This window comes from Lactuca virosa, chromosome 4, assembly GCF_052849685.1.
Source record: "Lactuca virosa cultivar CGN04683 chromosome 4, Lactuca_virosa_CGN04683_v6, whole genome shotgun sequence".
Classification (NCBI taxonomy): Eukaryota; Viridiplantae; Streptophyta; class Magnoliopsida; order Asterales; family Asteraceae; genus Lactuca; species Lactuca virosa.
In genome coordinates this window covers 185,842,998-185,858,609 of record NC_136429.1, presented here as the reverse complement: position 1 = coordinate 185,858,609, position 15,612 = coordinate 185,842,998, and the positions used below count along the sequence as shown (strand labels likewise).

At 30.9% G+C, this 15,612-nt stretch overlaps 2 protein-coding genes across 2 annotated transcripts; one reads left to right on the top strand and one right to left on the bottom strand.

Annotated features, from left to right (window-relative positions):
* Window positions 1-4,112: 4,112 nt before the first annotated feature.
* LOC145107829 (small ribosomal subunit protein eS12-like) lies at window positions 4,113-5,686 on the top strand. Its single transcript, XM_079044785.1, has 5 exons — window positions 4,113-4,222; window positions 4,786-4,823; window positions 4,928-5,228; window positions 5,327-5,392; window positions 5,489-5,686. The coding sequence occupies exons 2-5, from the start codon at window positions 4,816-4,818 to the stop codon at window positions 5,546-5,548; spliced, it is 435 nt and encodes a 144-aa protein (XP_078900911.1). The 5' UTR covers window positions 4,113-4,222; window positions 4,786-4,815; the 3' UTR covers window positions 5,549-5,686.
* Window positions 5,687-12,111: 6,425 nt separating this feature from the next.
* On the bottom strand, window positions 12,112-15,268 carry LOC145107828 (clavaminate synthase-like protein At3g21360). Its single transcript, XM_079044784.1, has 3 exons — window positions 14,864-15,268; window positions 14,527-14,780; window positions 12,112-12,604 (listed from the first exon to the last, which is right to left on the bottom strand). The coding sequence occupies exons 1-3, from the start codon at window positions 15,266-15,268 to the stop codon at window positions 12,238-12,240; spliced, it is 1,026 nt and encodes a 341-aa protein (XP_078900910.1). The 3' UTR covers window positions 12,112-12,237.
* Between the last annotated feature and the right edge of the window lie 344 nt (window positions 15,269-15,612).

Genomic DNA, 15,612 nt, shown 5'->3' with positions numbered 1-15,612 from the left:
CCTTCTGATCTCGAGTTGATACTCCCAAACACTCAACCCTTGAGTGTACTAGGCTTAGAGCTCATTAGAATGACCCTTAACAAGGCTAAAAGGCATTAGAATTAAGTCTGACTTCTGGTTGATTGAATTGACTTTACAAGATCAAAATTTTCAGGTTGTCACATAAAGTGAAAACCTGATACCCAAACTAGTTTAACATATACCGGTTCTAACTGAATCTAGTTCCGATTCGATTCTAGAACATATTTGAAGTTCATCTCTAGTTCAACTATTAACGTGTACATGTATACATAAGGTTTTTTTTTCTCCTTGGTATCTAGTCTTTATGTTTAGGTTTAAGTTTAGGTTTTTGATTTGTATGTATGTTATGTTTAGGTTTTTGGTGTGGATGCGTTCCTATGGTTTATGCATATCTTAAATTGAAAGTCTTGATTATTTTTATTCAATACGTGCTTCTCAAATTTTGGTGTGTATGAGTTATTCTTCTTAATTGTTATATCAAATGGCCTATAGCCTACCGGTATCGAAAATTGATTGATATTTGTCAATCAGCCAAAGATTGAAGGTTTCAATCTCGTTTGTAATGAAAGATGTAGATTTATAAATAGAATAGTAAGTGCATTTGTAAGTCGTTCTCAAAAAAACTGTTAAGACTATCAATTTTGTTTTTCGATTCGTGTAATTTGGCATGATTATTATATTCATTGTTTTGATTTGAATTGTTTTGTAAAATGATGTTGCTATTTGTTATATATGTTAAAATTGATAAATGTTATGTAATTTGTTTATTTAAGTATAAGGATAGTATTGTTAATACATGACTTAATGAAACGAAACTAACTTTGTATACAACATTTTATCTGATATTACTCATCAACCATTTTATTCATACATAACGTAATGGTAAAAAAGCATGCCTAAAAAGATACAATCATCATTTTTTTAGTTTTGATTATGGTATTTATAGAAGGATTTATATTAGTGAAAGATAAATAACCAAGTTATTTGTCCAACATGGGCAACAAATTATTTTTTCAAAATCACGACCTTTTAAATTTATTTTTTTTGTTTAAATTCGACAATTACTAAGGTTGCAATGTATACACCCCATGCCTCACGCAACCACGTAAACACCAAACTTTTTCTTTCAAAGGGGGAGGGGGTGTTCTGTTCATCTTCCCGTCGTGGCTGAGGCTAAGAAAAAAGAAATGCAGATGAAAAAAGAGAGAAGAAAGAAGTGGAAGTTGCATGGTGTGTAATGGACATTAACACGTCTTTCCACGCCACACCCTCATCACCACACCAAGAGGGTGGTGTTTCCGCTTGTTCACACATGCCACATCAACACCGTGCATCTCACGTGACTTGTATATTGTATAACCTAATGACAATTGTATCATTATCCGACCTCTATATTAATGACAATAATCTCAACTTGGATATCATGACTATATTAATAATAAAATGAATATATATCTCTATATTATAAATTTTTAGGCAAAAACACACTTATTGGGTTCAGTTATTTCCTTTCCCCAAAAGTAAGTTGCATAATAAAATAAGCTTTCGACAACTTTTATTTAATTATTGTATTTTTAAATCAAAACTTAAGGATAATATTATAATTTTGTATTTAATTGAAAAAAACATAGACATTAACCATACGATCTACCTCCTCTAATGAACAAAACTCATTTTTGCCACGTGTCCCTCTTCTACATTGCCACTTTGCCACGTGTCATCTTCTACAAAATCCCTATATTTCCGATTTAAATAAAATAATTCAACAATTAATCATAATTATTCGACAATTAGATTAGATAGTAGATTATATAGTAGATATTATCGAAATTCCCGATTTTATATGAAGTTATTATTGAATGGTTCAAGGTTTCAAATTCAAATTCCATGTTTTTTTGGAAACAAAATCAAATGACGTTGTAAATCTTTGGTTACATATCCTAATTATTTTTTGAATCCTTTTAAAGATTTGAAAGAATCCCAAAAAATCAGCATTTTCAGTTCAAATTTTAATAGATAAATATCGAATATTCCAATAATACGTCTTTAACTTTTGTTCCAATTCCAATTGTTGACTTTCATTGTGCTTTCTTCTTCAACATTACGTTTTCTGCAAAAGATACATCATAAGAAATCCAGTTAGTTCATCTTTATATCTTTATAAACCAATAATTCTAACTTTTTTCTGAAAATACTTTAATACCATTCGACTTTCAGTTCTTATTTCTTTGTTCAGATGCATCCTACTTCACTCATCTATTTCTGGTTCGATTTCTCCATATATGTTTTTAACATAAAGGAAGCTGCCCCTTTATGTTAAAGATATATGTTCTGTTTGTATACATCTTGACAAATAAGCTTGAAAAATTAGATAAAGATGTATGTTTTGATTCACTGATTTCATATAGATTTTGATTTGTTTATTTTGTTTTCTTATTTTTTCTGTATTATGCAAGAATTTTAGGGTAGTTATTTGAAGTTTCATATAAATCTGAAAAAAAACAAAGAGTAGTTGTTAATTATATCTCATAGCTATCTGTTTTTGATTTGTTTATTTTATTTTCTTATTCTTTTGTAGTTATTTGAAGCTCCATATAAATCTGGAAAAAAAATCAAAGAAAGAATAGTTGTTAATGATATCACATAGCTATTTGTTTTAAAGATTAAAAAAATCGCATTTCTAGACTAAACATTTCATTACACATTTTCTAGAATGAAAAATAATGTTTATTATATAACCTTAGATAAAGATGTATGTTTTGATTCACTGATTTCATATAGATTTTGATTTGTTTATTTTGTTTTCTTATTTTTTCTGTATTATGTAGAATTTTAGGGTAGTTATTTGAAGCTTCATATAAATCTGGAAAAAAAATCAAAGAGTAGTTGTTAATGATATCCCATAGTTATCTGTTTTTGATTTGTTTATTTTATTTTCTTATTCTTTCTACCGAAACTGCCCCTTTATGTTCAAGATAAATTTTAATTATATTTTGAATACATTTTATTGTAATATTTTTATCGTTTAAAAACTTTCGTTTTACAGAACAAATGGACATGTATTATGATAAAGTTGTACTTATTTACCATCCGGAATCAAATGCTTTTTTACAGTTATTAATTTTTTTGGTGTATATATATATATATTTTTTTAACTTATCTCTCGTGGTTTCCACGGGTTATAACCTAGTTAGTCTATAAAGAGACAACTCAAAAAAAAAAAAAAAACTATCGTCATAATGGATAAAAATACATTTATTTTCATACAATTTCTTAAGGGTGGAATTGGTATGGTACCAATTCGTTTTTCTCTAAACCGTGAATCGTACCAAGTATAATTAGTATAAAAAAATTTCTACCGCTACCGTACCAAGTATACTTTGTACCAATATATTTGGCTACCAACAAGTTTGGTTGGCACAAATTGGTAATGGTATATACCAAAATTTTTTAATTTTCTATGCTAAGATTTAAAAATAAGCAATGACATCGGGTAATTTTTATGTTTAGTATAAAAATTAGCTACTATTGAAGTATAAAAACATAGTTCTTTTAGTTTATAAAAAGAAATCTATTGAAGTAGCGTTAAAGTAACGTTTTAATTTTTTTATTTAACCCGGTAATAACTATCGACTAATGCAACCAAATGACTTATATAATGTTCTTAAAACTATACATACTAAAAATAGTTAACGGTTAAAATATACGATCTCATATATATATATATATATATATATATATATATATATATATATATATATATATATGAATTGGTTGGTATGGTACTACCATGGTATTCAAAGTTTTGTACCATTACCGTGCCAGCAGTGCTCAATTGGTACGGTACTACCAACCAAACATGTTGGCTACCAACTTTTTTGGTTCGGTTGGTAGCATGTTGGTTGGTTTTCTATGGTACAATTTTGAAAGCCCTACAATTTCTTATTTCCTCGATTAAAAAAAAACAAAACCAAATAACACAGGACTGATTTGGGAAAAAAGGATCAAGAAGGGGCATAAACTGAGAAACATGGAAGTTCGGGGTTTATATTAAAAAGAAATAAAGATGACGTTTCATTGATAGAATTAGGGTTTTAGAACAAGTACCTTTATAACATCGCAAACTCGTTATCATCCCTTTAGAGATCAGAGGGTGATCAGAGCCTGCGTTTCTTCGACCTGTCCATAACAGCATCAGCAGGTATGCAAAATCTTATCCACCATCCACCATCAACCTATCACCATTTTTTCTAAGTTTGCCTTCGATTTATCCGATAATTAATACTGATTTTCGCTTGATTAATAATGTAATTTTGATAAAATCTGTTTAGTTAAACTAGCTATCCTGCCTGAATAATCTTCAGAGACTGGAGATTTGTGCACAGATCATTGGAATAGATTGCACTTCAACTATGGTTTACTAGTTAATTGTGCTTAGAATGCGAACCTTTACCACCTTTATCCGTACCTTTATATAGTCATAGTGTCTGCAAAAGTGTTGTGATGTGATTTTAGTGTAGAATGAGTTCTAGGAAGTTCTATGATGTAATTCGATTTAGTTAATTCCGGAATTGGGGTTATGATACATATACTTCTGATCAAATGTCTCTTTCGATTGGATAATCAATCAAAAACAGTTCATAGTTATTCCAATTTCAATTCACGAGAGCAGAATACGAACGTATATAATCAATGAAAAAACAGTTCTTTTTCCATAACACACCTCACTAACTTGTTTTCCCATGACACTGTCTTCCTACACAGTTTGAGCTGAAGATTTGATCAACAGAAAACATGGCAGCGTATATTTATCTCTTTCCTCTTTCCTCTCTTCTGAAACATGTTTTCTTACTTCCAAATCTCGTTTACTGATTCTGTTCTTGATCAAATGCATTAATTTTTGCAGTGAAGATGGTATTGTCCCAGTTGAGACCCCTGCCCCTCCCCCTGCTCCTGCTCTTGGTGAGCCAATGGACACCATGACTGCATTACAACTTGTTCTAAGAAAATCACTTGCTCATGGTGGGCTTGTGAGGGGTCTTCATGAAGCTGCAAAAGTCATTGAAAAACATGCTGCTCAGCTCTGTGTATTGGCTGAAGACTGTAATCAGCCAGACTATCAAAAATTGGTCAAAGCTCTTTGTGCTGACCACAATGTCAGCTTAATAACAGTTCCAAGTGCAAAAACTCTTGGAGAGTGGGCTGGTGTAAGTTTTACACAAAATAGCAACCTACTTTTGTTATTTTTATTGATTTATTCACTTAATTATTTATCATATTATCTGTTTGTGATTTCTAATTGTAGTTGTGTAAGATTGATTCAGAAGGGAAAGCAAGGAAGGTTGTGGGTTGTTCATGCCTTGTTGTGAAGGTATTATTTTTGAAGGCCAAATGATTGGAAAATTGTTGATGAGTTTAGTTTTATGTTCTTTGAAGTTTTAATTCTTATGATCTTTTTTAATTGCAGGATTATGGAGAGGAAAGTGAAGGTCTTCACATTGTTCAGGAATATGTCAAAGCTAACTAGATGTGTAACAATGGATCAAAATACTTGATTTGTCTTGTCGTTTTTGTGTGTGTGTGTGTTTTTTATTGGAACTTTTTTTCTTTTCTTGTAGGAAATTTTGGATTTATGTAGTAAAAGTTATTCTTGAGTTTTCTTGCTTCTGTTGTTTCTTTATGTATGTGCTGTTATTTGTGATTGGAGGCCAACGTTTCTTATTATTGTTTTTCCTTGCAATGTTTTATAAAAAAAAGATAGAGTTGTCATTTTGGATGATGCTTTTTGATATTTATTTATTTATTTTTTGTATTTAGTTTATTATGAAATTGTTTCTAGTGGTTGAGAGATTGAGGGTCCTAGTGTCAAGTACTTGAGTATTGGTTAGTATTAGTTTTGATTAATGGTTTTAGGTGGCTAATGATTTTGGTTAATGGTTGATATCGCTCTACAATAATGGTAAAAAATGACTAATAAAAAATATGTTGCTGTAAAAAGGAAAACGGATAGTTTATTGTTATTTAATGAATATTACAATGGTAATTTTTCATTTTTAAAAAGGGTTAATGACCTAGAAAGGTAACAATCTTTGGTCTTTGTTCACATTTAGCTAACCATGTTTTTTTCGTTCACATCTGACCATTGAACTTGTTTGACCTGTTCAAAATAGGGTAATATGACCGGTAATTAGCGGTAACATTACCCTATTATGAACAGGTCAAACAAGTTTACTGGTCAAATGTGTACGAAAAAAACATGATTACCTAAATTTGGACAAAAACCAAAGTTCATTACCTATTTTGGTAATATTGGGTTCTTTATGTTAAGTGCAAGTAGTCATAAGATCCATTGATGTGAAATGAAATTGGGTTGTCCGGTCTTGTGTATAAGGAGATGGTTAAGTCTTGGGCCAACCCAGTTTAGGCCCAACTAGTTAGGGGTTAAGTTGTATACACTTAAGGGGCTAGGTTGTATGTGTTTTAAAGACCGAGCAACACAGCTTAGCCCATGACTAGCCGGGATTAAACTGGGTTAGATCAAGCCTAACCTAATTGTTCATTGACTGTTAGAGCCTGATCCCAAGGCACACAGTCCCTAAGACGGTTCTTGTCCAATATTATCAAAACGGGTAAGAAACTTTGGTTTTTGTCCATATTTAGGTAACCATGTTTTTTTTGTACACATTTCACCAATAAACTTGTTTGACTTGTTCATAATATGGTAATATTACCGTAATTACCGGTCATATTACCCTATTTTGAACAGGTCAAACAAGTTCAATGGTCAAATGTGAACGGAAAAAAACATGATTACCTTAATGTGGACAAATTCAAAAGTTTGTTACCTTTCTAGGTCATTAACCCTTTTAAAAGCCTAGGAAACTATCTCAATGAGGTGAAACTTTTGAAATTTATGATTTTGTTCAATCATAGTAATCTTAATCACTTGTTGAGGATATATGAAAATACATTGCATCGTCCATGGTAATCTTAATTGCTCCTTGAGGATATGTGAAAATACATTGCATCATACCTGAATATATCTAATGTAAAACTCATGTGAAAAATTAAAGTTCATTCAAAAAGTTCTAATTATTAAATGAGACCATGGTTCTAGCCTATCCAAACACATATACAAAGGTATATGTGTACATATGACCGACTAATCAATGATCCTTTCTGTGGGGAAAATAATTTACTAAATTTGTAAATCTATCTTATATTTTAAGAACTTAATATATCAACTATTTTATACAATATATTATATTTATATCTAAATTTTTTGGTTCGTTTGTGGATGAAAACCATAACCAAATCATATGTATCCCGTTGATGAAATTTTAAAAACAAACCACCTCTTATAGTAATAGTTTAGTTATATGGGATAATGACTTAAAAGGGTAACATATTTTTAGGTTTGTACACATTTAGTCATTGACTTTTTTTTTTGTCTAAATTTTCCCATTGAACTTGTTAAGCTGTTCAAAAAACATCCTTATGACCTACTATTGGAGGTTTAGCCGGTTTCCGGCGTTCTTGTGAGCTCCGGTGAGACTCCGGTCATCTTTTCCGACGAGTTTCCGACCAAAAACACCAAAAAAACACATACATAAACAAAAAACACCGAGATTCATGTTTTTTCCTCAAGAAATTCTTCAACCCCTTCAACCCAAATTGAACATCTTCAAGAACAACTAGATCTGAAAAATGAGTTCATCAAAATGTTTTCATATTTGCATGTGAGTGTGTGTGTTTGTTAGATCTGAACAAAAATTCTCCAACCCTTCAATCGGTGTGTATGTGTGGATTTGTTAGATCAGAAAACACATACACAATCATGTTCATCCCTTCAAACCCTTCGACCCAAAAATCATAAACCCATAAATCCTTCAACCACTTCAACCCAGATCAGAAAAAACGAGTTCATCGATGTGTGTGTTCATCTTCTTCCCATAAATCAAAAGATCTTCAATCGAAGTTATGTTTTTGAGTTATAGTTTGAAATCAAGTTTCCATTTTTGTTCAAGAACACACTGAACTAGAATCTAAAAGTATTCATGTGAAAAGTTTGAAGCTCGAAAATCATGTTTCCATTTTTGTTCAAGAACACACTGAACTCGAATCTGAAATCAAGTTCGTATAAGAAATCGAGAATCATGAGTGTTTGTATGTTCTTGAGCAGATGAAGATGACTTTTGGGTTTGTGTTCGTGTTCTTCATCATATTTGTGTTCTTGTTGTTCATCAGATCTGAAAACCGGAATAAATCTTTTTTGTTTGTGTTCTTGAAGGTCTAATGAGCTTTAAGATGAACTCGAGTTAGGGTTTTCAAACCCAAAAATCATCGGAGTGTTGTTCCAGATCTTTTGTTCATCGTGTTCATCTTCTTTGTTCTTGGAAGTCAAGAAAGTACAAACAATGCAGCACAATGTACAAGTTCGTCGATGCATTATCCTTTGAACCAACTCAAACTCAAGAACATATATCATTATTTCTCTCTTTAAAAATGATATTTAAGTGCAAGGTGTTTGATCTTCAAGCTAAATCACGATATGAAGACACCGAAGTTCATGTTCTTGAGTTCGTGTTCTTCGTTAACTTCGATTTTCCATTTCTGTTCAAGAACACAACTTTGATTTCTGGGTTTTTCTTCATGTTCTTCATTAGATTTTTTGATTTATGTTCTTGAGTTCATGTTTGGTTTAGATTTCTGGTTTGGAGATGAAGTAGTGTGTGTGTTGTTGATCAAAAAATAAAAAATTAAATTATTTTAGATTTATGGTTGGAGACTCACCGGAGAAGACGACCGGAGTGTCGCCGGAGGTGGCAAATATGCCGGAAACCGGTTTAACCTCCGATAGCAAGTCATAAGGATGTTATTTGAACAGTTGAACAAGTTCAATGGGAAAATGTGGACAAAAAAAACATTAGTGACTAAATGTGTACAAACTGAAAAATATGTTACTCTTTTAAGTCATTATCCCTAGTTATATAGGTTAATTCGGTTTAATTCAGTTTTTCTGTATACTCACCCTAGGTAAAACAACCAGGGCTTTAACATGAATCAAAATGGCTTAACTTTGTAGGCATATTTTTTTTTCTAGTGTCATAAATAATTAATTATAAAATTTGATAAAAAAAATATTGTCTATATTCAAAATATTCTTATATAAATAATTTAAGAAACTATAAACATCAAACTATAGAGTAAATTACATTTTTTGTCCCTTAAGTGATATTTTCATTTTTTATGTTCCTTTTAGTGTTCCAAGGAACTGGTTTTTAATTTTGGTTAACTATTTTGATGTTTCATAACAACTTTGGACTTTGGTCCTTGAATCGTTAAATTCAATTATTGAGCTAATAATTTTCTTTAAAAAAGAGATTATGTTGTCCTTGGATCACATAAACCACACTTCAAATGAAGACCAAAATTACAAAATAAATTTTTTTCGGACTGAAATTATAAAAAAAAGCATCTATATCAGGTATTAAAAATGTAATATACTCTATATAATAATTTGAAAATATTTATTTAGTTTTTATTTTTATTAATTATCTAAGTTTGAGAAAAATGGAATATTGACATAAATGGCGAAGAAGTGTGAAAATTTTTCCTCCACCACGCTTTTGTCATCGGTCATGAACGTCCCCTTCCAGCCACGTCCTACAAGGTGATGTATATCTCTATCAATGTTTGGCCGAGCTGAGACTGGGTTGGTCAGGTCAAGAAGGTCATCATATATCTCTATCGAGAAACATAATCTTAAACACTAGATTAACTCATTATCTGTGACTTAGGTTCATATAGTTATAATGCAGATCAAAGTGATTTGAAATCACTAGTCTAAGGGATGCATATTGCAAAGTTGCAATACGCACAATAGTTACAATTGGACTACACACTCCCTTTCTATTGTTAGTAAGTATTTGACCAACTATTGTTAGTGCCTAGTGCAAGTGAGAGTTGTTGGAAGACGGTGCCTATAGTCACAAAAAGTCAGTAATAAAATTATTACCAGTAGTATCCTTTTGGGGTACACACAAGAACAAAACTGGAAAGAGATTAAATTATAGGATTTAATTTGTTAATTAATTAATTGTTTAATTAATTAAATGGATCATGAAAAATCTGGAATATTCTAGATAAAAAATTTGAATATAAGATAATTACCAAAGTTACAAATAATTATTCGGAGACCAAATAACTATTTGTTAGGGTTGGAATCTTTCCCTTATAAATAAAGAGGTATAAACCCGACAAAAGCGTTGGTAAATAGAAACAAGAGTGGGTCTTGGCCCACCCTACACTTAAGTTACATATATTTTATATATATACTATAAATTTCTATTAAATAAAAGGAAATTTTGGGGTCTTGTAGGCCACCCATTTACAATTTTAAAATTTTCTAGTATCAGGGATTATGGAACTATTTTTGCCGGTAACGTTTGAATAGAAATGTTTGTATGACACTTTAATTTCCATATTGAATTCTATATTCATTAGGTACGAATGTTTTTTTTTCTCAACTACAATTCTATATTCATGATGTTGGTATTTGTTTTTAATCCTTGTCTCTCTTACTTCCGACGACCAAATCCGGTAGCCACCATTATTTCACGTCCGACGACCGCAACAACCATCGAAATTGAGCACTAGAACCCATGACGAACAGAAACCAAAATGTTTTTTCTTTCTTTGGTAAACCTAGTAAACATTATTCTTCAATCTTGAACTTGTTAAACATCAACCACCTTCCCAAATCTATAACTAATTCCAACAACAAAAAATTATTGTGACTTGTTTTATTTATATCTTATACAACTTTTAATTGACTTACTTCTTACCAATTTAGCATTGAGGTTTGTATTGATTTACACTTTTATCGTATATTCTTATGTATTTTATAAGATGGATGATGATTTTATTGCTGATAGTTTGGTTCTTTACATCGAGAAAGATATCGTTAAGATTTTTAGTTTAGACTCCATTTTAGATGATTTTAATGATGTAAAAGAGTGTCCTATACAACTTAAATGAACAATTTACTTTTAAGTTGCATACATTGTTACATTTTGTTATCATTTGAAGTATTTTTCTACTTGTTACATTTTGTTATCATTTGAAGTATTTTTCTACTTGTTAATATACTGTAAATGGTTTGGCCTACTCTAAAACAAAATACTGGCTACGCCACTGGTTCTAGAATAGTCAAAACCCTCAAAAGTCGGTGGTACTCTCCAGATCTCGAAAAATCCTAAAGTCACTCCAACGCGCCGTGTAGCAGCCTGCGAGATTTAGATCTATCTGATCTTCGAGCAGGTTCCAATTTGGGTGTTTTCCAGCTTTGTTGTTTGCTTCTTATGTGCGATCACAAAAGAGGGATTCTCCATTGGATCCTCCAAAGTTCGATCAACTGGCGAAGATTAAGAAATCGAAGACCACAAAAGTATGTTTTTTTTTCTTTCTTGTTTTTGCTTTATTAGGTTACCTAGACATGGTTGAATATGGTTCCTCCCTTGGGTCGATAAGTTATGTTTTGATTATCTGTATTCACCTCATCTTTGTTTTTGGGCTCAACATGTACCAAATACATATTGTTACCGACTAGACATTTACAGTTTTACATACTAATAAAAACATTATATAAACAAATGTAAAGTACTTCACCAATTTTGCCTATTTTACTTTTCAATTCTCTAAATCCATACAATTCACAAACAACATCATCTTTCAGTAATTCCCAATACCTTTAATCTACCCATAAATCATATGAATATCTCCATTTTAAAATGGGTAATTTCATAAAAATATTTGATCAATGATACTGATATGGATTTGTAAAGCCAAGACCATGGTTGTATTTATGCTCATTTTCTATTTTTATTGCCTTTATCAAAGTTGGGTTTTTGAGATGGGTGGGGGTTTATATGACCACTTCTTTTCATATGTTCAAAGAATAAACAATTAGATCATTGAAAGATAAAATAGAAAAGTTTTATGCAAGAAATAACAATGTAAATTTCCATTTCTTAGTTTTATTATAGCATTTAACTTTCATTATTTTTGCTATAGCATCATACTTTAAGAAATCTACCAAATTATAGCAATGTTTGATGGACTTACCGAAATTGCAGTTTATTTGTGTATAAAGTTGATGTGAAAGCATACATAAATACATGCATATATTATATCTTACCACTTTCCTTAAGTCCTTCACTTGCAAAATGAAGCAAGTATACGGCGGGGTGGAGCGAGCAATGGTCTTCGTGAATGAAGAACTGCCAAATTATCAAGTAGCAGAAGATCTCCTTTACACCATTGTAATGCAACACACTCTTCATCCAACATCTTTAATAAGTCATTAACAGCATCAGGAGGCAACGGTTCACCGTCACCATAAACAACTGCTTTTGTCGGATCATCATTTAACTTATCCTTCAATCCTCCATACGAAACCGCTAGACGGTTGAACCATGTCTTTTTTTGTCGCGCCTCATTGTATCTAAAACTAGGCTTGGGTCCTATTATAACTTTTACATCATCCCCGATCCATTCTAGTTTCATTCCCAACTTGGTAGCCCTGCATTTGAATCAAAAAATTAGTCGATTCAAATATAAACCGATGTTCATTGTTGTAAATTATTAATTACTAGATGTTTCAAAATATAATGTCTTAATTAGAAAAAAATATAAAAGTATAATGTTGTGATCGGATGGACTTTTCAAACTACAAAACATCTATAAAATTATTGAAAATATAATGTTGGAATAGAAACAAATAAAAGTATGATGCTATAAACAAATAAATGAAAGTATGTTGTTTGATGAGTTTACTACTTCAGTTATATTTTATTATATTTAAGAGTCAAAAGATATATATTAAGAACTTGTATAAAATAAAGTTGGTTGACAATTGGTTAATGCATTTCGACAACCATCACGTACGGATCAATATTAGTTTTGTTACTCCTTTAGTGGATTAATGATTTTTGTTAATAGTTAAAACTAGTTAACAAAATTTAAAGGGGTGAAACAGAAAATTTGTTGCAATTTAATGAATATTACAATGTTTTTTTAACATCTCAATTGAACGAACCATCTAATTTCTTTTTAGAAGCCTATGAAAATATCTCAATGAGGTAAAATTGATATGAAAATTTAAAGTTCATTCATAAAGTTCTAATAATAATTTCATCGTCTAATGGTTATACAAAGGTACATATGTACACATATGACCAACACATCAATAATTATTTTTTTCTGAAAAATAATTTAATAAATTTATAAATCTATCTTATATTTTAAGAAATTAATATATCAACAATTTGTAGAACATATGCCTCAACCAATAACATGTTTTGGGTTGCAGTAGAGGTCTTAACTGTGGCTAATGACTTTCTATACAAACTTCCCGAACTTGAAACAAATACGTACATCTAATGGTTGCTATTTTTGTGTTTGAATATGTAAACATGCACCAATATAATTGTCATAAAGCAACACATATATCACTGTGAATTAAAGGCCATTAGTCTCCTCACAATCTGGAAGTACATTGTTGTACGTTCATACATTGAAACTTTAAAGTTTAGAGTGACTAAATAAGAGTGCATGTACATTACTTATAGAGTTACTACAGTTGAAATTGAATGTCTGAATTCTAGTATTAATATTATGATTGTGTGCATATAACTATATTTATATTAATATGACAGAACTTGAATGATTGTATGAATATAACTATATTCGTATCCTATCTAATTTTAAATAATTACATTTTTAATTTTAAATTTCTAATATAATTAAATACAATGTACTTAATTTAGTACATTTATATTTTATTTTTTTTGTTCGATTTTATATGAAAACCATAACCAAACCATATCCATTCGGTTAACTAAAATTAGAAACCATGCCACCTGATTTAGGTATATCGGTTAATTCGGTTTTTCAATTAATATATTCACCCCGGTTAAAACAATCAAATCTTAAACATGAAATCAAAATAGCTTAATTTTGTTGGCATATTTCTTTTTCTAATATCATAAATAACTAATTATTAAATTCAATAAAATATATTTCATAAAAAAGAGTCTTATATAAATAATAAGAAAAAGAAAATGACACATTAACCCTACAATATATTACATATTTGCCGGTCCCTTAACTTATTTTTCATGCTTTTTGAAGGAATAAAGTTATTTATATATATATATATATATATATATATATATATATATATATATATATATATATATATATATATATATGCTTTAAAAAGGATCCGGTGCCCTTGGATCACATGAAGACCAAAATTGCAACTTCAAATACCAAAATTGCAAAATAATTTTTTTAGGTCTAAAGTTATAAAAATCATTTAAATATCATGTACCAAAAATGTAATATACTCTATATACTAATCTTGAAAATATTTGCATTTTTTTTTTATTAATTATCTAAAAAACAGAATTTTGACGTAAATTATGAAAAAGTGTGGAAAACCTTTCCTCCGCCACGCTCTTGTCGTCGGTCATGAATGCCGCCTTCCAGCCACGTCCTACCGGTGATGAAGGGTCGAATTTTTCTCCGATAACTCTGCTGTAAGTCAATCCTTTCTCTTCCAGTTGCTCCACAAATTCTGGATGCTTCCCTTTCATCTTCTCGTAAATCACATGGCTCAGAACTATACATGTTTCTCCTCCTCTTCCTGGTTCGATTTCACAGAAGAAAAACAATTTCGAAGGAAATTCGCTAGCCTGTTAAGCACAGGGTGATCGATATGAGGTTTATTCTATAGTCATTCACAGATTCGTTGAAAAGTTTTGATCGGAGGTCATACATGAGATGTTTCGTGATGGAAGCCGATCATCTGGTCCGGTGGTGCTTCATTCGCAGTATACACACGATCGCAAACTTTCGTCCTGGTTGCTAAAACACCGGCGCCGTAGGGGAAGTCTTCGTAGCCGGAGGAGTTAACGACATCGTTGAAATCGGAGGCGGTGGACACAGGGAAGCCTCTGAAGAGAATCGCACCTGATCTATGGAGCAGAGAATCGAGCCATGGTTTGTTAGCTTTAATGGCGTCTGTTAATTGAACAGGCTTGGAAGCATTAGGGTTAGGGAAGAGAACTGCGGGGAAGACGACTCCATCATCATATTTCTGCTGCTGCAAACCTATGACTTCACTGAACAAGCTTGCTTCTTCTGCCATGATCAATCCAAAATTCAAACAATAAGTGGCCATTTTAAGTCTAAATCATGGGTCTAGATCTCCAATAGGTATTCAATTTGGTGGTTTGTGTTGTTTCTTTCTTTCTTATAGAATTAATTCAAGATAAGTCAAGCATTCAGAAATCAATTGTTCAAACCACAAAATGACAATAGTTAGTGGGTAAATAGTGAAGTTAACTCTTATTATTATTATTATATTATAATTAATATAACAAATGTAACAATTGTTCATCATCAATCGTCAACCTATCACAATTTCTCTTTGTATGTAAGTTTGCTTTCGAATTATCCGATAATTATGCTGATTTTCTCCTGATTAATAATGCAATTTTAAGAAAAATCTGTTTAGTCAGCTAG